This window comes from Ascaphus truei, chromosome 4 (genome assembly GCF_040206685.1).
Source record: "Ascaphus truei isolate aAscTru1 chromosome 4, aAscTru1.hap1, whole genome shotgun sequence".
In the NCBI taxonomy this organism is placed as follows: domain Eukaryota; kingdom Metazoa; phylum Chordata; class Amphibia; order Anura; family Ascaphidae; genus Ascaphus; species Ascaphus truei.
This window is the reverse complement of record NC_134486.1, coordinates 343,576,350-343,603,689: the sequence shown is the minus strand read 5'-3', so window position 1 is coordinate 343,603,689 and position 27,340 is coordinate 343,576,350. Positions and strand designations below refer to the sequence as shown.

At 38.9% G+C, this 27,340-nt stretch overlaps 1 protein-coding gene across 1 annotated transcript in view; it reads left to right on the top strand.

The window, feature by feature from the left end:
- AGPAT5 (1-acylglycerol-3-phosphate O-acyltransferase 5) overlaps positions 1-26,664 on the top strand; it is a 62,960-nt gene extending 36,296 nt beyond the window's left edge. Inside the window, exons 5-8 of the mRNA XM_075598205.1 lie at positions 8,564-8,654; positions 11,153-11,314; positions 24,377-24,500; positions 24,593-26,664. Coding sequence (XP_075454320.1) covers positions 8,564-8,654; positions 11,153-11,314; positions 24,377-24,500; positions 24,593-24,818 — 603 coding nt within the window. The 3' untranslated portion in view covers positions 24,819-26,664. The remainder of the gene's footprint in view (positions 1-8,563; positions 8,655-11,152; positions 11,315-24,376; positions 24,501-24,592) is intronic.
- The last annotated feature ends 676 nt before the right edge of the window (positions 26,665-27,340 follow it).

Below are 27,340 nucleotides of genomic sequence, written 5' to 3'. Positions count from 1 at the left end.
TCCCCGTGCATATGTGGTATTGAGCAGCAAGCAAATGCTCTCCTGCTTTTCTGAAGAGCGTCTCGCTGCTGTTGCTTCTGTAGGGAACTAAACATAAACTGGTGAAAATATAAGTGCAATATAGCGCTCGTGCAAACAAATTAATACAATTTACAATATATACAATATATAAAAAACCTGTGATACAAAGTCCAAAAGGTAGTCCTGGAGCTGCCCAAAAGGTAGTCCTGGAGCTGCCCAAAAGGTAGTCCTGGAGCTGCCCAAAAGGTAGTCCTGGAGCTGCCCAAAAGGTAGTCCTGGAGCTGCCCAAAAGGTAGTCCTGGAGCTGCCCAAAAGGTAGTCCTGGAGCTGCCCAAAAGGTAGTCCTGGAGCTGCCCAAAAGGTAGTCCTGGAGCTGCCCAAAAGGTAGTCCTGGAGCTGCCCAAAAGGTAGTCCTGGAGCTGCCCAAAAGGTTGTTCTGGAGCTGCCCAAAAGGTAGTCCTGGAGCTGCCCAAAAGGTTGTTCTGGTATCTCCCAACCAGATATAGAAATGTGGAAGGAGAACCTCCTGTGACGCTGAGGCAAGGATAGGAATATGGTTGTGGCTAAAGTTCTTCTCTTAGGCTAATACCTCAAGATAGGAAGACAAGATGTACAGAAAACACTGCAATAGTGCATTACCCGGGGACAAAATTGTAAAGAGAGCAACTTAATATAAAACAATTAATTATAAAACAATTGAACCAAACATTGTATAATGCAATATAAAAACTTTCATGTGTTTGTGCACTTGGAAGATGAAACTTGCTCCGCCTTGATAAAAATTGAAATCCTACTCACCAAAGGTGACTAGGACATGCACATTTGTTTTAGGGTCTTTTCGACAGGTATACCGCTCGCCGTGGGGTGAAATAAGCCAGTCACTGGCCAATGTTTGGTTCAATTGTTTTATAATTAATTGTTTTATATTAAATTGCTCCCTTTACAATTGTGTCCCCGGGTAATGCACTATTGCAGTGTTTTCTGTACATCTTGTCTTCCTATCTTGAGGTATTAGCCTAAGAGAAGAACTTTATCCACAACCATATTCCTATCCCTGTCTCAGCGCCACAGGAGGTTCTCCTTCCACAGGGAACTAAACATGGCTGCCAAATCCTGAGAAGCTTCTATGTTGTCTATTAAAATACTCCGCTTAGGCACTGCTAACTAAAAGGGTAAATATCCCGAGAACCATGGGATCCCCCGAGCTAAAAAATAGGGCAGTTTATCTCAATGCTGTTTAAAAAAAATGTATGTCCAATTCATGCATATTTAAAAAGAAAGAAAGGGGGAATTTTTTTTTACTCGATGCAGACCTAAAATATTTATTTGTTTCTCTGTTGGAGCTTTGAGCATCAAATAGATCCTGCCAACATAAGAAAAACACCTTCTAGGAAAAGGTTCTGTTCATTCACAAAACAAAGTGATTTCTTGGTTTGAGTAGTTTTTTATTTTTTTTTTCTCGTTTAGTATTATGCAGAATGGGGAAAGATTCTACTTCAATTTTGGAACTATTTCTTTCATTACAGATGAGATTTAGCACTATTTTGATTATTATTTTTATTCTATGGGGCTTGATCTTATTATAGGCTGTAAAGTATAGTTATTTTTAGTTGTTTATTGATTTTCACTGTCTATATTATATTATTAGTTATCCTCTTATTGTGTATCCACTTGTCTTACCTTTTGCATTTAATTTAAGCCATCACTTTAGTAGCACACTATAATTTTTCCTTTTAAACATGCAGAAGGAGCTGCTGAATAGAGCAAAGAATCAGGAGCGTAATGACATCCAAATAATATAGAAAGAGGAAAAATACAATAGCGCACACTGTATACAATAAACAGCAATAGTGTAATTATATAGGTGATCCACTCACAATAGTGCAGAGGAATGAAGGCAGTATGGTTGTTCTGAGTAACCAACTCAAGGTATAAATCTTCAGATGGAATCTGAGCAGTATCCCTCAGAGGCAGGAGGGGGGATTCTGTACATGGAGAGTAGAGAATAGTGAAGTACAGTATGCAAATGTATCTAATAGACAGAGGTAATACACTTACTGAATTACTTTAGAAACAGGCAATTGGACCACCCTGTGTCAGAGGTGATGAGGAACTGCACCAGTCCTGCCTGGTATAGATGCCTGCGGTGGCCACCCACAGTCAGCAGATCCAGGTAAGAGCAGAAGGAACAGATGGTACAAGTCAAAAATCCTCAGCAGAGTCCACCAAAAACAATTTCCAATCTCTAGGTGCTTCTGTATTGTCCCCAAACGCGTTTCACTCATAAGAGCTTAATCAGTGGGTTAATATATTAGTAATTACACTATTCCTGTTTATTGTCAAGTGTGCACTATTGTATTTTTCCTTTTTTCTATATTATTTGGATGTATTTGCGCTCCTGATTCTTTGCTCTATTCACCTGTTGTCTGGACATTGGATTGAGTCCTCCTTCTGGAGCTGCACTACACTGGCGACACACTTTATTCGAGCTTGGCTAGTCCCACGAATTCGGGTATACCCGGGTGTATTGAGGTTTGTGACTGTCTTCTGCCCGAGTGCATTGCGTTATTTTCCAGGCAGGGATTGAAGCATTTTATTCCCGCTGGCTGCAATACTGCACAGTATATATATATATATATATATATATACTGCATTACAATTCATGAATTTATGCCATCTGGTAGACACGCGAAGCATTGCAGCCTATTAAATCCTAATCATTATCATTTAACAGATCAGCCGCCCGTCAGCCAGGCATGAACCATGGCTGGGAAGGCAAACGCAACGGGGCTTGTCTGAGGTGAGGAGCGGCGCATTCCAGGTATCTGCCAGGTACATACTGGGTATTTGCTCGAATAAAGTGTGTCGCAGCAGTACCTCCTCGTATTTAATTTTACTTTATTCACTTACCACTAGTGTGTACACCGAGTACATTTTTACATGGTGTGTGCGCTTGTTTTTTCTTTTGTTCTATAGAATGAGCTGCTGTGCCTGTATTTTATTTTACAGGGGAGACCGGTAAATAATCCGGATAACAAAAAGCTGAAATGTCCCTTAATATATTTGTTTTGGTGTTTGGGACTGCGCACTTCTATTCATTGTTAATGTGTTAATTGGTTACTCTGAACATGGATATCTGTAATTAGCAGATACAGTAATCATGGATATTCAATGGTTGAACTGGTGTTTTGAACCATGTGACGAATAGTTTATTTCTAATTGTAGTTGCATAGTCAATTTGCATGAATAACACTGGACGTGGTAGCGAAGCACGTAACCAATGCCGCCAACTGCCCAGTTTAATGTGGGTGTTTTTTATATCAAAATGTGTGAAAGATTTTAATGTGGAAGCACATTTTCAAATCGTGGTTTAGAACAGGGGGGCGCAAACTTTTTTCCCTGCGCCCCCCTGCCGGCTGTCCCCTCACTCCCGCGCCCCCCCCAACCCCAACTTACCCTCATTTTGACGCCGCGTTGCCATGGCGACGCCGGGAGGAAGCCGCCGGAGCCACGGGTAAGTATGGTTTATAGAGGCCCTGCAGCTCCCCCGGCACTTAATTTAAGTGCCTTCGGGAAGCGCGCGGGGCCTCTGTAAACCCCGCGCCCCCCGTCGGCAGTCTCGCGCCCCCCCTGGGGGTCGCGCCCCACAGATTGCGCACCGCTGGTCTAGAAGGTAAACACTTGGTTCATTTTTTTATTTTTTATTTTTTTTTATTAAACCTTTTATTGTTTAAGGAACCTTATAATTATATTGTGACATTCTGCGGGACCCCAACCCTCTCTAATAGTGTATCTGAGTTCCGATGCATTGTAAATTCTTGTATATTTGGTACAATTTTCCAACGACCTGAAAATTGTAGGGACCCGTTTTAGGGATGCCCCGGGAAACCAAAGGTTCTTAGGAATCACAGCTGATAAACACTTCAGTTAGATGCACTGCAGCATCTAACTAAGGAAGATCAGTATCTACCCACTAGTTAAATTACATGCATTTGGTTTATAGATAGAAAATGTGCTCTTAATTAGTCACATTGCAGTCATCTGTAAAAGGATAAAACGTGAATCTTCTTTATAGCTTCATTTCTGTTAGTAACATTTTAAGTTTACCCACTTTTTTTTTTTTTTTGCTTGCTTCAAGCAAGACATTTTTGATAACTAACTATATATTTGAACAATACAGTATGTGGTTCCAGCTTGTTTTTCCCATGACACCCTAAGTGTGCTGTAACTACGTCCTTGGGATTTTTGTACTTTTACTTTGTACTTTTACTTTGTACTTGATACAATCCTTGTTTCGTTGCTTTGTTGGCTTGGTGCTTTATGGATCACTTGACAACGTTTGATAAATCAGTTTCATTTTTTCCCCCCTAATATTATTAGTGTCTCAGTATATCAGAATTTATGGGACCGAACTCAAAATCATAAAACGGCCCAGGGAGCGGTTTAGTACCGAAGGGTTTTACATTTGGCACAGATAATATAAAAATATGAAATTAAACCTTTGTAGTGTCAGTCAAAATATTTTTGTTTAAAAAATACTGCGTTGTTTTATATATATTTTTTTTTTTCTTAAGAAACTATTTTAGGTCATATAAAACTGGTGACATATTAAGTACAGTACCGAAGTGTCATCAATTTTATTTAGTCTGATGCCCGAACAGAGCACAATCTTGATGCAAATGCAGATCTTCGACTAGCCTTCATTAGAAGTCATCAGTTTGAACCACATGAAGGCCTGTGCTTGATATTTTCTGATCACCGGAAGAATGTACTGTAAAATGGATCCCTTGTAGCTATTTCATTGAAACCAGCATTAATATTTTTCTTATTTTAGATGCTTTGGAAAGGAAGTGAATGGTTTATGCTGTCCATAATTGATGTAAATGTTCTGAAGTTGTTTGCTAGTCAGAAGCAGGTTGTGAAATTGTTTCTACACGAACATATGAATATCTCTGTGATGAGCACATTTTATTCCCTGTCGGTACAATAATATTTGGGGGACGCAACAAATGTAGTAACCTTATTAATTGCTTTATTTTTTTTTATTTCCCTATAGAAGCATGCTCTTCCATCATTGTGTCAACTTTAACTGCCTTTTTTTTTTAAGTGGATTTTGATTTAGCTTTCTATTTTTATTTATCAATACCACTTATTTTTGCATTTTCAGCTTGAGGGACCCAGTGGTTTCGGAGGCGACGTGGCTTTCTATTGGCCCACGTAACGTCAGCAATTTTAAACCGCAATTTTGTTTTCCTTGGACCGGACAACAGTATACATAAACTAATTTTTACAAATATCTGTCTTTGGGTCCCAGGAGCAGAAATGAACACACTTCAGCTTAGGAGATGCTCTGCTGCCATTCCATGTAAAAAATAAACTCGCGCAGGGTGGACTACTCAATTAGTATTTTGCTTATGCTTTTGTAACTTCAGATTTAAAAACGAGGGACATCTTAAAAAGATTCATAGTTGCTTGTATATTTATTTACACAAATGTATTGTTTTCACTGCATAAAGTTTAGAAGAATGATGACCTTTTTTTAATATATACTGTATTAGCCATCGTTTTCTATACCATTTCTGTTTGTCAAAGAAGGGAAGTATATGCACTGCAAAGGTTGGGTAGAAAGTGTGTATAGATCTCATCGTATATGTTACATATTGGAGAAAGCATGAGAGCTTAAAATAATGCACAATAAGAATTATAAACAGAAGGACCACATCATGTCTTTATTAATCTCTTCAGAATTTCCTTACTGCTATACTTTAACATACTACAATATGTGAAAGTATATCGGTGTCCACGCATAGCCATAAAACTGGTCAAGCTCTAAGGTATAGGTACTTGTGCTCACTGTTGTCTTTCAAATTACATATTTACATAGTCCAGTAAAAAAAAAATTGTTCTGGTTACAATGTTGGCACAAATTAATGTTTCTCTTGTAAAGGATCAACACGTCCTAATTCCTGTGTTTAAAATTAAGCTATTTCGGTCCAAAATGCAATATGTCCTAAGTGTAAGTAAAACACGTTCTTACATGATAAAAGTCATACCTTTCTTTATTAGTCAGGACTTCATTGTACAAGACCCAGAAAAAATATATTGCTGAAATTTGCATTGCAATAAAAATACCATGAATTGGGTTGAACCTCATAATTCAAAGCAGTATGTTTGTTTGAGAGTTGAGATGTATTGCAGAACTGTATTAGCTGATTTTGGGTACTGGCAAAAGTGTGGTTTTGTTTGCTGTTCATGATGCATTAAAAATGGGAGTTCTGCATGTTCTCAAAAGCGTATGTCCAACTAGATAAGTCTAGTATCCATTTTCTACAGAGCATTTTAGTATATTTTAATTTTAAGAAATACCTGTAAGAAGCCAAAAGGGGTTTATTTTGAAAGCGCATGAATACTAGAGACCCACATACAGTACTTGGTGTGCGTATGAACCCTGGTTGAAAGACGCTGGCGTATGTAATGTGTTTTAGTGCCAGAGCAGCCAAACTAGCTGGCTGCAGTATTTATGCACGGTGTTGGTTCAGAACAATAATTCTTGACTAGCTTGTTGCAAAGTGAAGGCAAATGAAGCTTATGTTATTATAAACGTGTTAAGCAGATATCTCGCAGTACTTGGAAGCATATAAGAAGCCAACAGTATTTCTTCACTAAGCAAACTGTTTTGCTGACAAGTAAATCCCAACATGAAAAGAAATGGATTAAGGATCAGAATTTGCCAATACGAACAAACATTCATGTACGTTCTCAGAGTATTACGCTGTGGGTGCTTTCGATTTTGTACCAGAAAGTAGTTTTAAGGCTTGCTAGGAACAGCACAGATACAGTAGATTAATTCAGACCGTTACTTGAAAGCAGAGCACCATTTACACGTTGTAAAATGTAGTAATGCGCTGAGCACTGTAAAACTGGTAGTTTTAAGGGGGGGAAAAAACTACCAGTTTATGCACATAATCTCTGGTATTTGCTCTGAAAGGTAATTTGATAATTTTACAGGCTGTTTTGTATAGCGGGTCTTCCTAAATTATCTAAACATTGTCTAAAGCAAGAGCATGAAATATATAAAAAGCAACATTATGGTTTGTGAAGCAAAATATTGTCATTTAATTTAAGGCATTCACAGAAACGACTGAAGTGTTGACAGTATGGATAGTGCTTTTACATGAGCAACTAAATAGGATCAGGTAAAATAAGCCATCCCATATAGCAAGCAATAAAAAAAACGATATTTTTTTTTTATTACAGTTTATCGGCTTCAAGCACTCCTAGTAAATGTTTCCTTTCTTCAGGTTAGTTTAATTCTATTCGAATCTGGTAATTGTTCCTTCCCCCTTCCCTTTAAACAAATTGTGCTGTCGTAAGTTGCCAAACAAAACCTCAAGAGGGAAAAAGTTTTGGATCAACGTTTACAGCAAATAAAATTCACTTGTTCGCACCTTCACATGTCTCGGACAGGTCTGCCACCCTGCTTTTCCCCATCATCTCTTGGCATACAGTGCATGAATTGCATAGTCGGTAAACCCACCCACAGACGGCTGTTTCGACCTTTTGGGTCTCATCAGTGGGATCAACAATTTGCAAATGTATAGAACCGTTTACACGCGGTATTAATAAGACTGGGCAAAAATTGTAATGTGTAGACCTTAAAAGTTATTTTAAAAAAAGTTTTAATTGTACAATTTGAATTTCCCCAAATATAATTTAACCTATGGAACATTGCCCTGCCATTACATTACGTTGGTCTTGGGGGGAAACTACCTCAAGCCTGTGTCAGGAATGACGTGCAGAGTATATTGTGTACTTTTATTAGACGTTTTGAGTTTAGCTTGTTAAAATGTTACATGGTTTGTCCAAATTCAGCATGGCCAGCAGCCAAAAGGATCTGTTTTTGGTACTGCTACATTCCATGTTCCTTTATTCGGTGAAGTCCGTGTCTGCAAATATTACTAATATGGACCTGGATTGAGCTAGTTGACTAATATGCTAGTATGCAGTTTATATCGGCAATAAAAGATGGTGTTGAGGGCTCCAAAAATAATATTGGTGCTCACAAAAAAGGATTTGTCCAGCACCTTGATGCATGGAGGAGCCTGACAATAACGAGGTAATGGAAAGTCCATGGGTGCAGAAGCACTTATTTGGTGTCAGTCGTCAGTCACCACACATCTTTCAGAAGGTGCACCCCACAGTGTCTCCATAGTGCTATTTGGCTGAAAGGATAAAGGATTCACGTTATTGTGGGGCACATCTGCGAAAAGAAGTGGTGACTGACAGCTCTGACATTAATGCAGTTCTAATGCACTCTTATCTTTCAGGTTCCTTGTATGTAGACAGCTACATGGCACCCTGTCACCTCTTATTTTTCAAGCCCTGATATCACTATTTAAATAGTGCTATCGCAATATCCGTCATCTATGGGAGTCATTACATTTTTTGATACTTTGGCTGTTGGGGGCCCTTCGAGGTGTGTTTTTTCTTGTTTTTGTTTTTTACATCGCTAAAAAAAAATTGTGTTTTTTTTTTTTTGCAGATGTATCTAGTAGTATTTCCAGAAGGAACTCGTTATAATCCGGAAATACCAAAGGTGATTACTGATAGTCAAGCATTTTCCATGAAAGAAGGTAAGTTATAATTAAAAAGATTTAAATACCAAATTGTCCGTAAGACAAGCTGCAGGAGGAAAGATATGTTGAAATTTTAGATTTATCGTTGCAGTAGAGTATAGTTTTACTTGGACTGCAAGCTCTTTCGACAGCAACCGTCTGTACACAACCAAGTAAACACTGCAGTTGGTTTCCTTAACACAGATTGGCTATTATGGATAAAGCCAGTGTAGTTCTAAAATCTCCTTCCAAACACGAACCTGCTTGAATCGCAGGAAAGTGTTTATAGTGCTGCAGCCAAAGTTATGTTATTTAATAGGTATTTTTAAAACGAGCATTCAATGGATTTGGCTAAAGAACACACATTCTTATCGCCATTGTTGTTCACTAGTATACTTCTCTTACACTTAAGTTTTTTTTTTGTGTTTTTTTACCCAAGAATGTGTACGCACAGTTTCTAACAGGATATGTTGGAGTCAAAGCAGATCTGAAAATTGGAATCTCAAATGTCATGTACTTGTAGAAACTAAACGTTTTTAAGGAAGAAATTACTGAGCCTGTGTGTACAGTATTAACATCCACTAGCAAGTATGTAAAAATTATCCTCAGGCAACCTTAAAATGACAGTAACAAATTGGTAGTTCAGTCATCATTTAGAACACAAACATGTCTGCATCTGTTTAATATTACTGATTTCATATCTAGGTGAAATAAGCGTTTAACGTTTTTTAAACATTATTCCCACGACTGTAAACTGTCAGCTCTTTGTCTATTACTCTGGACAGGTCGTGTTTAACACTTGCGCTGCCCAAGGATACTGTAGCGTGGCTTTTTTATTTGTATTTTTTAATCATGCAGCTGCTTGTTGATACTTGGGCTTTTTAACCATTTTTGTTAATGGTTGCAGTTTTTTTTTTTTTCTCGTGCTGGTAATCGAGATGAAGCTTGCATGATTCAATTACAATTCTATGTTAAATTTATAGACTAATAAAGGAAAAATGAAGCGCTCAAACTATCAATCTTTCCAACAGCAGTTGCAGATATTTAAGAAAGCTGGTATCTTCTTAATCACGTGTTTTTGAAACACTAGTTTTCTGTGTTTGCTTTTTGTTGATGTGAAATGGATTCATGCTATAGGTATGCTTTCTATGTTTCTAATCATTTTTGGGCATTGGGATATATTTCTTTATACAAAATGTACATTTATATCCTACGCTTGCCCGACTGTAGCTGCACAATGTGGATATTAAATTAATATTTGGTACTGGAATTCACGTGTGTTGGCTTGGCACATGCCAACCCCTGTGTGTCCTATTACGTGCATTCATATTGCTATAATTCATATGCCCATGTACAATACAAATGTTTCCATATTGGCTCCAACATGCTTTCTTTAAACAAACAAGCTTGTCGTATTTGTTTCCTTTATGCAATGTGTGTTCTTACATTGTGTTGGCACATCTAGCAATTGCATAAAGTGTGATATTGCTATGCATGTTGTAAGGCTTGTTTTATGGGGGAAAACACAATTATGTTTAAGAACGGAGTAGATTCTGTGGTACCGAAAGAGTATTCCCACTGACTCCAAGTGTACCTTGTGTATTGCAATTCCTGGTATTTTTATGACTTTTTAGTAAATTACGTAATTAGCAAGAATATCAGTGGTGGCCAACTCCAGTCCTCAAAGGCCACCACCAGGTCACGTATTTAGGATATATCTGCTTGAGCATAGGTGGCACAATCAGTGGCCCTTGAGTAGTGTAGTTGGCCACCCCTGACGTATATGCTAACATTTACAGAATGTATTTTGTTATCCAGGCATTTGGTATAATTGAAGTTATTTTTATTTTAATTACAGCAGAGTGCCCTCAGCTTATTTATTGCAGCTTTACAACATGACTGCTCTTTCTGAATCGTGTCATGGCACCTTCTTAACGAGGATTGGGCTGTACATATTGCTTAATGCAGCAGGCTTAAGCTTTTAGGACTTTAAGCATTTGTTTCTCAGACTGGGCTATCTGAAGACCTTGGCAGTCACAGGAACCCTAAAAATTAACTTCAGATAGCTATCGCTAGCAGTCCGAGCCTATGCGATCACTCTTGATCATGATCTAGTATTTTTTTAAGTATGCTACATGTAGATATAAATATTGTGATCAGTGGTGATCCTCCTAGTGATTCTTGAGTGTAGTGTTGTGCATTGTAAGGAGAAGTTTGTGCGTCCGTTTTGAAAGGAAAAGCTGCCGCAGTGATGTCTTACCGCAGCAGCTTTTCTCTTTATAAAGCAGTCGTAGCCCGGTGCAGGACCGCAGCTATGTGTAGCGAGCGCTCAAGCTGTAGAAAGTAACATGTTTACTCTCCGATTCGCTCGTCCACACCCAGATTACGCCTGTCTGCAGGTAAAACATTTCCTGATCTTGCACAGGCTGGGATTGCCTTTGAGAACCTATGTGAAGCCATCCATGGCTTGGAAAAGTCACCTGAAAGAAAAATATTAAATCTAGTTTGTCTTCTAGGGCTTCCAGTATTAAAGCATGTGTTGACTCCACGTGTGAAGGCAACTCACGTCGCTATTGATGCAATGCAGGATTACCTAGATGCAGTTTATGATATCACAGTAGCATATGAAGGGACTACAGACCAAGCTGGACAAAGGAAAGAAGCACCATCTATGACAGGTAATTTTATTCTCTTGACACATGTTTTTAAAGCCGACATTATTCTATTTTGAAGAAGCTTTGCAGGTAAATGTAAACAGTCCTAAAACACAGATTTAGCAGATGTGCTTTCATTTATCTAATCCATTGTCAATTCTTTACAGAAACTGTTCAAAATTGTATTCATCTGAAGTAAGATGTATGATTTCTTGTGTGAATGCCAAATACCTTCCAGAACAAGCAATTCATTTTGTGACATGGCTTTCTTATATTCTTAGCACGTGAATGATGATCTCCATTAAACTGCACTATAAAAACGTTGCCTCCATACGCAATGTTCTTGTTGTATACTGAGAAGGAACGTGTGGATTTCTTTGCCAAGGATTACATTTATTTAGAGACCACGACTAAACTCCACGATCTGCCTAGCAGCAGTTGATATTTTGATTCATTTTGCATCTGAGAAATGCTCATTTTTCGAACTCGACTTCTAACACTAGACTGATCAAGAAACATAAGTGTTACACACAGAGTATATCTGCTAGACTAATATTAGTTACCAGGTTTAAATATGCTTATACGTTTGCAGTAGTTCTCACAATGTAACCTCCGATGAGGTAAAATTCATATTTAGTAAGTTCTATTCCTCAGTCGGGTCAACATATTGATTTGTATTTATACATTGTATCTTGATTAGGTCTGTGTCCAGAATAAGGAGCACGGTGGAACTGTAGATATTCTGCCACGGGTGCACACCAGGTCACGTCAGCCACCCAAGGAAACGTGTAAACTCCAGAAAGAACTATAATGGCCCTCAAATGGTCTTGTTGCAAAATAAAATACAAAATGTATTCAAATTCGATTAGATCTAGCATAAAATATGCTCATACTGTAGGTGTGTGCCACATGACTTCAAACCGTTATTCAGCAGGGCCATACATAAAGTACAATAAACACACCAGCATTTGAGGTAGTTGTGTGATTTAGGTAAATATTATATGCCCTTTGAATAACACTAAAAATAAAACAGCGTATGGTTTCCAGGGTGTGAAATAGCAGCTTACCGTCTCCCAATGGCTGGCCAAGTGCAATCACTTGTAAGCTAAGCTGTCTTGTATTCACCTTCCACTAATATCCAGGTAATCATCCCGGAGGAGTCGGTGAGCTGGGGAAAAAAATAGATTTGAATCCAGTTCTAATGCTTTAATAAGTGAATTAAAAGAAATAAAAAAGACGCAATGTGCTGTGAAACAGTAACCTGGCCTGACATAACTAGTAGGCCATTTTAAGCGTTATTTCATGTCCTGTGATTATTAATCCTGCTATGAACTCTTGAGGGGTTCGGTTAATGTGAAGAAAATACATTGCAGTGATGAATGATTAAATTCAATTGCAGTTACCTCGTTAGTCATGTTGGAGTAAAGAAACTACTGATTTATGATGGGATCGTTTATCAAACTGCTACAATGTTCTGCCAATTTCTCAGCATTTTTATAGACCGAAGTAAATGTGAGTTTTGCTTACCTCATTATTTGGAGTTAACTGTTACGTTATTTGGTATTTTTATATTTACATTTGCTTTTTCTAGCAAGTGCTTTTTCTAGCATTTAGCCACTCCAGTTAATTAACATGGACTAGATAGATATAGATATTAGTTGTGTAATACTAGTGGTTACTAGTTAGTGATCTAGTTAGTCTGCAAGAGAATGTGGTCTAACAAAGCAGTTCTAGTTTATTTGTATTTGAGCATGCGTCTTGGATGCATGGCACAAAGTAGTCAATGTAGGAAGAAGGGAATTCAAAAGACAAAGGAGGCAACTGCAATGGGTTCCAAATGTCATTAGTCAAACGGATACTTGGTGGCTTAGACTTGCAGAGGTGTGCAAAGTGGGGGGCCCTGGAGATTTTGATGGGGGATGCGGCGGCTACAGAGGTCCCGTACTCTCCCCCAGGGCATTTAAATTAAATGCCTGGGGGTGAGCAGGCAGGAGGGCACAAGATCAAACCTTTGCGCACCCCTGGCTTAGAGGACCTGAACAAACTAAGAGCTTATTCCCTTTTCACATGACACAAGGTTATAGATTTCTTCATAAATGGGATTTTATTGTACAGAGCTTTCAAAATGTCAAGTTTTCAAGTGTAAGTCAAGAAGAGACCTAGGCGGTTTCTAAGGCTCTGTAAAGTTCTGGTCCTCTAAGATATCACAACCAATAACAAATGTTTTTCTCCAGGGCTTCTACTACTTTGAACTACTATGCATCACCGTATACAAATGGGTAACCTGGTTACTTCAAGAGATCACTAACTTTCTAAAGAAGCCAATTTAAAAAAGTTTTTTTAACTCGCTACGTAAGAGTGCTTTAGTAAAACACACTTCTGTTTACATCGCCCTTCTGGTGATGTCATTCATTATGTAATAAGATGGACAACACGAGTATGTTGCTGAATGACTAAAGTGGGCATAACTCACTTTTTCACAATGAAGTAAATGTATTGTGATTCTGAAGAAATGTTATGAGACTTAAATCATAATTTTATAACAAATCATTACAGGCTTGGCTTGGAGTTGTGCTGCTCTAATGTATTCACTTATACTATACCTAAAAGCATTGCCTTTGCTTTAGATTAGGGTAAAACTCCAAGGTTACCCTATGAAAGGTTCATCCTTGCATAGAAGAGTAGAAATGTGTCTGCATAGAAAATGTTAGGAAAACATTGAGCCCTTGCTATTAGAAAATGAACAGAGTAGCTTACATTTGTTACCTTCATACTGTACACCAGGTTTCTATTGGCATTTTCTAAGTAGACTTGTGTATAGCGCCATGCATGTTAATTTCACTTCACGGCAGTGATGGACATCACAAAATACACAGTGGGAATAAGTGCTACAAACGCAAGTGAACATTGGGAAAATAAGTCCCTGCTCCAAAGAGCTTTCAATCTAAGTGGTTTGAAGGGTGAACTTAGACAGGAGGAGGGTGTTATGGTGTGTGTGGGCAAGGGGTGAGCACTTTGGAGCTACTTCAATGAGAGGGATGAAACACTGTAGGCACCAAACCCCCTTGTCCCAAAAGAGACATTTGGAATATCTAACACTTTACTTACATCATCTTAAACTAAATTATTGGAAAAGGAAATTGTAATTTATACCAAGCATTTGACCAGATACATTTGGGATAGATATTGGCTTATGTTTAACTTTAATTGAAGCTCAAATATATTTTTTTAGCACACCCTCTACTGTTTATAAATTCAACACAAATAAAACCGAAAAATACTTTTGATCAAGGAGTGCTACTAAATGATAGGGAAGTGTCTTTTTTTAATTTTTTTCAGATCTGTAATCCTTTTCTATTGGTTTTGCCATACTATCAAATCATTTTATTTTGTTCCAAGCCGTTTCCCTTTGTTGATCAGTCTCACAAATCTGGTGGGTTTTTTTCCTCTGTATTGTTTTTCTATTTCATGTTTTCTAAATACAGCAAAACATGTTTGCGCAAACATCCGGTTTTATAGCAGTCTGAACTGTGAAACAATGTCCATAGTATAAATACGTAGCTTTGTCTTACTGCAATATTCCCTGCTATGAAATCTTTGTAATGTTTGCAAAAAGGGGACACAGTTCTCGTTCCAGTCTCTGCGACTTCCTTATGCTTGAGGGAAAGTTAGGGCTGGTCCACAGAGATCCATTAAATCAGGGCTGAAAATATTATGTTAACTGCTATGCATAAAGCTAACTATATGCAAAAACAACGTCTGTTGTATATCTCCTTATAGGTTTAATGTCTTGTTACTCTAGTGCAATGTTGCGTTGGCTTCCAATAATACAGTATGTGGTGTAGGACGGAAATATTTACCTCTCAAAACACTCATATGCAACACATGGGTAGAGATACCTGGGAAAGATACTGAATATACTTTGCACTGGCAACTCAGGTGTGTTCACAGGTATAGTTTATTTAGTTTTTTCCCCCCGATCATCCCCTCCCCGTTGGAGCAGGGCAGCTTACTGTTCGTTGGTTAACCCTTTGTTTGCCGTGCTGCTCATTTTATTTTGAATTTTATTTTATGAGACCCACTTTTAGATTCTTCTGATTAGCAGCTTCCAGAAAATATCAGTTGTCTGGGGGCACCTCATTGTTTAAGTATTGTAATTACATTAGAGGTGTCAATCTGTCTACGGTTTATTCGGGGCCTACTGTAACTTTTTTTTTTTTATCTGTATATCTATATATCTATATGTGTATTCAGTTAGATTGACTAAAAGTATACAAAATAATTGAGTATCAAAGTAATTGAGTTAACTTGGCAGCAGTCAAAGGTAAAAAAAAAAAACAACCACTGAAGTACAGTATACATTGATTTCTATGGAGAAAATGGCAGACATTTTAATCAGTCTATGCTTTTGGAGGCCAGCGCCTCCGTTTTGCAACATCACAAAAATAAAAGGAAAATGCCACATTAAAAATCATAAAGAACTGTTAAATGGCAACATTAAAAAAATATCAATACCTAGGGCTGCACCCTTTTAATATAGCTCATCCAGACAAAATTTGTATTGTCCTAATACGTCGTTCATTGCAAAGTAGAATTAATTTGCATAAATTACATTGTGACCACGTAAAAGTATAAATATGGGAATAACCAAATGTAAAAATTATTTTAATGTCCATTTTGTGGTGTTTCTAGTAAGCCATATCTTTTTATTTAAAAATGGTATTGCAAACATTTTAAGAGTTGTAAAGGCCTGAAATAAACTATTCAGGTGTTGACTCTCATAGTAACTGCCACTAGTGTGGTTACAAATAATGTATGACTTTGGGAAGAGAGAACACTGTACATGTAAAAAAAAATATACCAACACACTTTATTGGTGTGCAGTGTTAGCAATTCCTGATGTTGATAAGTTTAGGTCGTTAGAGGGCCCTCCACCTTTAACACTGACACACAGTTATCATGTTTGATTTATTATATTTAAAAAGATTCCCTTTAGGTAGTTGGTTAACGTAATTTATGTACACTACCACAGTGAAACCTAACTTAACATTAATTGCACAATTCCCTAGTGAGTCCTGTTGATGTAAAATGATGTCCCTAGGCCTGCCTAAGATCTCCAGTCTGTAAAAATAGAATGCAGCTGTTTTTTCTCAGTACCAGGCAAGTGCACAGATTGCTTTTGTTTCTGATTTGTAGTGACGTTGTGTTGTATCTAAATTATGTTAGTCACATGAAACGGTAAAATGAATTGCATAATTAAGTTGCCTGATGAACCATGAGCCTTGTACGGGAAAAGTGCAGGCGAGTCATTCGGAGCTGCTGAATGCTCTTAGAGTTCATGATTTGCTTATTTGTACCTTGCACAAAATAAAATATATGCACATCTTTGCAACCGTAATAACGTTCCTCAATGGATGAAACTGCATTGTGGGGAGAAAAAGCATTGTGATCAGTGTACAAGTCGTTATGTAATATCAGAGCCCATCCGGGTTTTAAATGTAGGGAAAAAACAGAAATTACATTTAGTTTGTCACTTTAGAACTTGATGTTTTGACACACAGAAAATATGAACATGACGGCAAACTGCATTCCAGCACAATCTAAACCTAGTCAAGTGAGTCAACTTTGACATGTTAAGTTTAAGTCAGCGGAGGGTCATCCAGGATGATATCGCAGAGAGACATTCAGAAACTTTGGTCTGTACAGCAGGTGTAAGGCCAAGGGTTGAAAAGTAAATGTGTCATCAGCATAGAGGTGATATTTAAACCCAAGAGATGTGATTAGGTCACCTAGAAAGAGTGTATACAGAGAAAAGAGGAGAGGTTCCAGGACAGAGCCCTGGGGTACCCCCACAGAGCGATCGATAGAGGAGGAGGAGGTGTTAGCAGAAGAGACACTGAAAGTACGATGGGAAAGGTAAGAGGAGATCCAGGATAGAGCTTTCTTGCGAGTACCAAGATTATGGAGAATGTGAAGGAGGAGAGAGTGGTCCACGATATCAAATGCTGCAGAGAGATAGAGTAAGATGAGCAGAGTGTAATGACCTCTGTCTTTGGCAGCATGGTGGTCTTCAGATATTTTTAGTGAGGGCTGTTTCAGTGGAGTGAGCAGTGCGGAAGCCAGATTGTAGAGGGTCTAGGAGAGAATAGGTGGTGAGAAAATGGAGCAGGCGTGATAATACAAGACATTCAAGGAGTTGAGAAGCAGGAGGGAGACAGGTCGATAGTTAAAAAGACAGGTAGTCAAGCTTGCTGTTTTTGAGTAATGATATAACTGTTGCATGTTTTGAAGGAGGAGGGAAAGGTACCAGAGTAGAGGGAGGAGTTAAAAATGTGTGTGAGCGTAGGGATTATAGTAGGAGCAAGAGGTTTTAGGAGATGGGAGGGAATGGAGTCAAGGCAAGTGGTAGAGGGAGAAAAGTTTAACAGTGACACATCCTCCTCTGTGACAGCGGAAAAAGAGTCAAGGAAGGCAGGAGGAGAGTTAAACTGTTTATAGTACTGGCTACGGCGATGCTAACCGTTACGTCGCTGTAGCGAAACTTGCACACTGTGCGATGTCACTGGCGGCAAGGGGCTACGTTATTGGCTGCTGCCAGTCACGTGATACGGCTGTCTCTGGACACCTCATTCTTTTGATTACAGTGATTTTGGTCGCTGTCATGTCACACGTCGTTGTCGCCCCCACTATGGACGGACAATACAAACTACATTAGGTTGCTTTCCAGCTGCACGCAGTCACTGTAGCCAGTAATATAAACGCAGCCTTATGAAGCAGTGTATGGTGGGACGAGGAAACAGAGGGGATGTTCTGACGTATGGATTCCACCTTTTTCTTAAAATAGTTGGCAAAGTCCTGAGGTGAGATGGAGGAAGAAGAGGCAGCTGAGGGTGGTCTGAGTAGGGAGTCAAAGACAGAGAAGAGTCGGCGTGGGTTAGACTTGTGCATGTTGGTTAGTGAAGAAAAGTAAATTTGTTTAGCCTGAGAGGGCAGAATTGAAACAGGATAGCATAAATTTGTAGTGACCGAATTCTGCAAGAGTGAGATTTCCTCCAGAGGAACAAGTGCAGGAACGCAGCATGCGCATGTGGGAATTTAGCCAGGGTCTGGGGTAAGAATGGTGAGTACGGCAGAGAGAAAGCAGGGCATGAAGATCTAGAGAGGACAGGGCAGAGTTGTAGTTCCTGACTAGGTTGTTGGGGTCTGGAGCAGGGCTGAGAGGAGAGGGAGGACCGTAAAGTGGAATCAAAAGCTGGTAGGTTAATAGAGCGCTGGTCTCTGCAGAAACGAGAGGGAGATGGAGGGTAAAAGCAAGAGAGAAAATGAAATGAGGTGATGGTCAGAGAGAGAAAAGGGGGAAATGGAGAAATCGGAGAGAAGTTTTTAGTGAAAACCAGGTCTAGCTAGTTGCCATCGTTGTGGGTGCTGGTTGCAGCCCACTGTTAAAGGACAAAAGAAGAGGTTAGAGAGAGAAAGGGGGAAGCCCATGGGAGAGAGGGGTCATCAATATTGCAATTGAAGTCCCCAAGGAGAAGAAAAGGGGAGTCTGAAGAGAGAAAGAGAGCCAGGATTAAAAGTATGAGTGAGGCAGAAGGGGGGGATGAGTAGAGGTAGGTGGGTGATAGATTACCGCCATGTGGACAGGGCGAGGAGAGAAGATCTGGACAGGGTGAGCCTCAAAGGAGGGAAAAGCAAGAGGGGGAGGAATAGGAAGGGTATGCTAATGGCAGAGAGGGGAGAGGATGAGCCCCATGCCCCCACCCCAGCCATCAGGGCGTGGAGTGTGGGAGAAAAAGGTCACCATAGGAGAGGGCAGCTTCCAGTGCAGAGTCAAACTGAGTGAGCCAAGTCTCAGTTGTAGCAAAAAGAAACAGCGTGAGAGAAAAAGTCTTGCACAGAGAGGAACTTGTTAGAGAAGGAGCTAGCATTCCAAAGGGCACAGGAGGGAGGGAGGGGATGGGTTTGAGGTTAGATGGTTTGGAGTAGAAGTTGCATGTGGGAGGCGAGGACTTGTAGAAGTTGCATGTAGAAATAAGACGGGGACCAGGATCTGGAGAGAGATTCCCAGAAGCAAGGAGGAGAAGCATGGTTTGAAAGAGAATGTGTGAGGATGTTTTGTAGGGGGGTGTTTTAGTGGAGGGGATATAGCTATGTAGTGTCAGTGGGCGCAGGTAAGAAAGGAGTTCATGTGAACTGAGAAGTGGTGAAGGAAGGAGAGATGGAGATATATGAATAAGAGTTAGAGACATAATGAGGCTGGTAGAAAGAAGTGCGTAATTTGAGAAGTGAGGTCATAGCAAATATAAAAAGTAAAGGCGGCATCACGGTAATAGTAAAGTGCTGTAATGTGCACTCTGGGATAGATAATATCCTCCTTTCCAGCCTAGTTCAAATACAGGAATCAGGGCAAGTAGGTGTTGTATTGTCCCCTTGTTCACTCCTTTTGAACTCCCTTTTAAACTCTAGTACTGCATGCTACTTGAAATGGGCTACTTTAAATATGCTTTAAAATCAGGCTGCAAGACAGAATAGGCTGTAGAAGGTTATTCGCTTTTGAAATGCAAAGGCTTGGCTCACTCCCCCTCACATCTCTAACATCTAGGCTGCCTTTGCATTTCAAAAGAGAATAGCCTTCTACAGTATGTCTCTACTGTTAATTTTCACACCAAGTTACCTGCTTTTACCTCGTCTTATTTTACAGTTCCCGTCTACATCAATTGTAACCAGCTATCCCTCTTACATACACTATATCACAGTATATGGTATTCCTGCCATACCCGATGAAAGGTATCATAATGTACCACCTACTCCCTCGCTCTCCTTTGTTACGACATATTCCTTAATGCAGTCTCTTCTCTTTATTAGAGAGCATTGAAGAATGCAACGTTTCAGGTCCCATATGGACCTTTCATCAGGTGCATAGTGGCAAAAGAAACCGCATAGTATACTGAAATTTGGCACCAAAAATCCCACAACCGGGGATACCAATCACTCGCAACATTGTGTAATATACTTATATTGAGTATAAACATATTTAAAGTGCACAGAGCAAGCAAATATCAACATCCTGATCATGGGACCTGAAACGTTGTACTCTTCTCTGCTCTTTAATAAATGTAAGAGACTGCACCAAGGAATCTGTGAGTAGAGTTCTGCTTAGTACTGTGTCTCACTTGGGAAGCGCTGTTCTATTATTTTCTTAGTCTGTCTTATGCTGGCCACTCATTCTTCTGCTTTACACTCTTCTGCCCCTCCTTACATCTCAGCCCTAATTTCTCGTTATGCACCATCCAGACTCTTGCGTTCTTCTCAAGGATGTCTTCTTTCTACCCCCTTTGTATCTAAAGCCCTCTCCCGCCTTAAACCTTTTTCACTGACTGCCCCACACCTCTGGAATGCCCTTCCCCTCAGTACCCGACTAGCACCCTCTCTATCCACCTTTAAGACCCACCTTAAGACACACTTGCTTAAAGAAGCATATGAATAGCACTGTGGATATTCTGAACACATGATACATAAAGCTTGGCCCCCTGCAGACGCACTTACCAGAACTCCCTCCTACTGTCTCTGTACGTTCTCCCTACCTACCAATTAGACTTTAAGCTACTCGGGGCAGGGACTCCTCTTCCTTAATGTCTAAAGCACTTATTCCCATGATCTGTTATTTATATTATCTGTTATTTATTTGATTACCACGTGTATTATTGCTGTGAAGCGCTATGTACATTGATGGCGCTATTTAAATAAAGACATACAATACAATTCAGTTTTTTTCCCCCCCAACTACAATTTTTTTCTAAATATGTAACAAAGCATCCTAGTATACAAAAGACAGGGTGTAATGACAACCTTCTTGTTGCAAAAATTAGTTGTCACTGAATCGGATGCATTAGGAATGTATTGGAGCAGCCCTTGTTGAAAATAGTTGCTTAGTGGTAATAACGCTGCCTTTTGAAGTGGGTTGAACAGTTTGAATCTTGTTTGTGCGTTTGCTCTCGTTGTGACCATGAGCAAGTCACCTGCAGTCTCTGTGGCTATGATTGTGAACTCTGCAGGGCAGGGACTCGTGCCTGCACTGCATACATTGGTCTGTGCTATGTATATGGGGGAAAAAACAAAGTGGTCATTAACTGAATCACCTTAATCATAGTGATGCTTGCACAACATTACTTCGCTGTGGAAGAGGTGATTAGGAAGGGTCTTATACATTTACATTTCAACTGTTTCCATGAAAAATTGATTTAGATACAAACTTGTCCTTTTCTAACCATTTGGGTTATTCTACAAAATATAAACAGAAGATAACAAAGTAATGATCTGTTTTGTAGTAGTGTTTGAGTAATCTGGTCCTTAGGAGGGGAATTTATGTAGGAGTAATTATATCTGTGTATTGTAAAGAAACTTTAAGTTTGCACAATCTCATGCTGCATGTTATTTTTGAAGCTTTGAAAATGTGCATTTTTCTCTGGTTTATTGATGACCGCATTTTTTCCACGCTACAGACGCCTAATAATTTATATAAGGTAAAGATTACCTTGGCCTCATCCACTGAAATCTATTTGCTGTGAATACAGGCAGTCCTCATTTTACAACGCTTCGCTTTACAACGAATGGCTTATCCAACGCTGGACAATGCATACCTATGCTCATTTTTATAATGCCAAAACGGCTTATCCAAAGCTCTTACGACGTGTGTGTGTGTGTGTGTGTGTGTGTGTATGCACACACACACACACACACACACACGTCGTAAGAGTGATTTAGGCTCTATCATTTTTAAGATTTGTTTTTATGATGAATGTTACTTAGCTGTGTAAACAAAACCCTAACACAAGCACCTAAAAATATTACGGGATATACAGAATACGCTGCTCTTGTTAAGTACACTTTAGGCGTCAATGCCCTGTTGGATTTTCTTTTCCTTTTTTTATCTCTATTTTCTGTGATCAAGACTGAATTATTAATAACCTTTTGGACAATCACAAAAGCCGAGATCTTTAAGTGGACACCGAAATAATGTTTCTCCATCCATGTTTCTCCAAAACAGAAAACTATTGCATGATTTTGCAATGAGGCAAATAGAAAGTGAAGGCTATCTTGTTTAGAAAAATACGTTTGTGTCACTGACTAGTGTTAACTGTCCATGTAAAGAACATTTTGAAATGGCTGTGTTGTATTTGATTATTTTCCTCTTGGGAGAAAGCGCTTTCTTTGTGCCAAGGTGTGTTGAGATGCACATTATCACTACAGTAGTCTCATGTCGGTGTTGAAAATGCTTCCTTTAGAGAGACCTGTTTAACGTCGCTAATAATGTAACTGTAATGGTATCAATGGCGCTAACAACAATATAAAAATAAATAAATGAATATACAACCAGATGACGAATGGAAAATTCAATGATGATCTCAGCAGACGGTGATCAAACATGAAATGCAAGAATAAAGAACATAGTGTAATACTGTATGTACTAAAACAGACAGACAAACAATGACTAACAATGTTGCTGAAACACACAGATGACTAAATAAAAATTGTATATTTAATATATCATAAAAACATACAAGACAATTATGACAAAGTTATAGGTCCCAACGATATCTGGCCGAAATGCCCGCTTACCGGAGCCTAGATGGTATTCAGCAGTGGATAATCAGAGAGTATCCCCTCTCATAGTGGCTGGCACGGCTCCCACACCTCTCTCCAGCGTCTGCCACGTGTGTTGTTTGCCAGCAATGGAGTAAGCGTCCGTCCACGCTGTCGCTGTCGCAGGGGCAGGGAAAGCTGTCTGAATGTCCTGCTTCCGTCCTCAGCAGTTCGAGCATGCGCAGAAGCGCCTGGCACCAGACGGATTAAACCGCAGATTCTCCTGCTCCTTGCAGTCTCGTGTAGGGATATGGCGGCAAATTCAAAAGATAGATTTGCTTCACTGCGCATGTCCGGGACTTTATAATGGTACCTGTACCTTTAAATTCTTTCCCATAAATACACGGACACGCAGGGACTTTATTCATTCAATTTTACCCCTGAGGAAGGAGGCAGAGGCTTCCGAAACGGGTTGGGTGGTCCCTGATATCACTGCGAGTGTCATCTGCTGCCGTTACCCACCGCATACCTTGCCGTGCGACTGCTTTCCCCAAAAGCATCTTTTGAATTTGCTGCCATATCCCTACACGCGGCCGCGAGGAGCAGGAGAATCTGCGGTTTAATCCGTCTGGTGCCGGGCGCTTCTGCGCATGCTCGAACTGCTGAGGACCATTGCTGGCAAACAACACACGTGGCAGACGCTGGAGAGAGGTGTGGGAGCCGTGCCAGCCACTATGAGAGGGGATACTCTCTGATTATCCACTGCTGAATACCATCTAGGCTCCGGTAAGCGGGCATTTCGGCCAGATATCGTTGGGACCTATAACTTTGTCATAATTGTCTTGTATGTTTTTATGATATATTAAATATACAATTTTTATTTAGTCATCTGTGTGTTTCAGCAACATTGTTAGTCATTGTTTGTCTGTCTGTTTTAGTACATACAGTATTACACTTATGTTCTTTTTTCTTGCATTTCATGTTTGATCACCGTCTGCTGAGATCATCGTTGAATTTTCCAATCGTCATCTGGTTGTATATTCATTTATTTATTTTTATATTGTTGTTAGCGCCATTGATACCATTACATTTCCATTGCTCTTATCTGACTGGGGGTCAGATGTGTATCTAGGCTGCTCCACTTTATTGTTTATATAATTGTATTATCATTATAATTTTTATATATATATATATATATATATACATTATTATTTCATTATTAGCGCTACCTATTGTGTTTAATCGTCGCTAATAAAGTGATATCACCTCCTTATTTCAACCCGTTTTGCTATTTCTTTGTCCGGAAAATAAATTCTTTGTGATCATGACTCAAAATTGTACACTTTGATGTGTGCGTACATCCTTTTTACTATTACTGTACTTTGTCACCATACTTTGAAACATGAATCTCTTCCATGTATTGCATCATTTATTCATGGTAAGATCCTAGTATTACAATATCATTTTAATCATGCAATACAACCCTTTCTTTTGTTACTTTAGAATTTTTGTGCAAGGAATGCCCAAGAATCCATATCTTCGTGGAACGAGTCGACCTAAGGGATATCCCAAAGGAACAGATCTTTATGAGAAGATGGCTTCACGAACGCTTTGAAAATAAAGATAAGTATGTATCAGGGTATTTTTTTCTAAATCTCAAAACTAATGTCCTTATTTGGATTCATGCTGCAACCTTCTTTTAATTTTCTTAATTTGTAGGTTGCTGACCGAGTTTTATGAAGCTGCGGATCCTGAGAGACGGAACATGTTCCCAGGAAATGGTCACCATACCAAGCTCAGCTTGAAGAGAACCGTTCCATCCCTTATACTCTTAACTGGCCTGACTGCTGGCATGCTTTGTACAGAAACCGGAAGGAAAGTTTATGTAGGCACATGGATATACGGGACTTTACTCGGGTGCCTATGGGTCAGCATTAGCGCATAATTGAACTGTTTATCTCAAATCGGCTGCACATTATACCAAAACTTTCTTTTGTCCCAAGTGAAAGACCTGTAAATAATGCCTTATTCCTTATGTTGAGCATTGGATAAAATAGAATGCAAGACTGCTGCAAATGGGATTAGTCTGAGATACACGTACTGTTGATACTTGCTAGCGATTTCAGACCCAAAAGTTTGAGAACAGAGTGGTATGATTTTCTTGAACCCACTCCTACCCTACAAAATAAATCTATTTTTAGTTATCTACTGAGAATTAGTGCACATGTGTTTTGCTGTTCCAGATGACTAAATTCTGTGGACCCGTGAATGTATTCACCTGAAATGAAATTAGGATATGTTTACTGACATCCATTGTGCGTCACATTCCTCATTTATCATACTTTAAGATTCATAAATGATTAAGACATATTGAAGCAATGTTACTCCAATCTGGAAAACCATTTCATTGGAGCTTGTGCTGGTAAATTCTGTACTTGTGTAGAGCATGTTTTTTGTTTATTATTTATATGTAAGATTTAGATGTTTGATATTTAAATGTGTGCTTTTTCATAGCCTCCTGTGTTTACCCGGTCTGTGGCATTATACATAGTTTTAGACGCAAGCTAGTATAATTTCTGTAAGCGCAGTAGTGTAGTAGTATGTGCCACAAATATAAATCCATATATTACCAGAATATTGGTTGTTATGGTGCAATGCCAAACTATTGACCAGTGCACTGCAGTAATATCAATTGATAATCCAGCTAACTATTGAAGCATGTGCCTTCCCTTAATGTTTAATTTCTCCTACTTTATGAAAATATATGTATGTTTTTTCTTTCACTCCTAAAGTATTTGCCTCTTTGAAATATTTTTGTGTACACCTATTAAGATCTTACAACATAAAATCCAGTTTGGACAAACTTTGGTTTCACCTATATCAATATACTAGTGATTTTACACCTTTTGTAAGGACTCCGAAACTCACGGCTGTATTGTGACTCCATGGAACTTCAGCGTACATTTATTGTATACTAAAACTTCTACTGCTTTAATGATGCTTACTATGTTTTTTTGTTGTTGCTTTTTTTAAAGACATCCAACATTTTGTATATATCACATACAATGTAAAGGGAGATGGGTGTCAAAATGGTGCCATTTGATTCAAAACAGAGAAACATTTCATTACAACATTGCTCTGACAATCTTTCCCCAACATCTTACAGTATGTAACCACTCCCCAAAACCCTCAGGGTGCAATTTGTGGCAAAACAATGGAGCAATGCACTTTGATACATTTTCAGTCATGCACTGTTAAAATGCCTCAATGTGCACCTTTTTTTAAACAATGCTCCAGTTGTTGACACTTGGTACATATCCCCCATAATCAAATATAACAATCAGAGGTTTTTTTTCCCTTAAATAAAAAAACAAAAAACTGCAGAACCCTGGGATACCACAAGGACACAAGCTAAAAACCTGCTGCTTTACATTATACTGCCTTCCACTTAACTAACTAACCACAATTGTTTATTAGCATCCCTCTTGCTTTGTTTTTTTTTTTTGTTTTGTTTTTTTAACACCAGAGTTCTGGCTTGTATAGTGCAGGCCAAACTTATAATACAGAAATAGCTTTTGATTTGTGCACCAAGTGAAAAGTTTGCTAGAAATACCTGGTTTAGAAGTTGTTTCTTCTTTTTTTTTTTTTTTTTCATATTTGTTTTTCTTGTATACTTTTACAAAACGATGCCACATGCATATCCTTGTTTATGAACATGTATTTATTTTTCTGTTTTGCAAAGTTTACACAAAGTTGAAACTGCCCTTTTCAGAATAAAGATCTTCATGTTATGGGACGTGTCGTATATTCCTGAGAGTCTTTATACCATAACAAGCACTTGCTGTATGTCCGTCTTGGCAAAAAAAGAGCACCAATTCAATGGATAATCAATTTTTTTCTATTTGCATTTAAATTCCTAATGTGTGGGGTGATGAGATGTATGTGTGCATCCACATTTTATTGATCAACCTATGTATAATAAAGTGGTTTATTACTACATTGGCTTTATATCCCTGTAATATCTCCAACCTACTTATGCATTATGGTGGGGATTTCCTAAACTCCAATAAGGGGTATTAGGGCTTAATCTCCTGTTCATTGCTATTCAAATCCATGGCAGTAACACGGGTCAAGCACCATTACTTATTAGAGGTTTGAGAATCCCGGTCTAGGTGTTCGGGACCGGGTATTCCTTTTCATGCTCACTTTGTACCAATCTGGTCCGATACATTTTATTCCATTATATACTTATTAAGTGTGGTTTTAATTTACTCATACCCATATTTCACTGCATATAGGACCAGATTGTTTGTCTTTGACTGTATATCTCTTATTAGATAGGGCACTCTCCCCTCACAGATCCTGAGTGCAATATCAAGGGACTTATCCGGGAGGTACTGTAGTGCCTTTGCTCCACCCGGTGTTTCTTTCTTTCTCAGTGTTCATTACCTAGCCTTGTGCACCGAT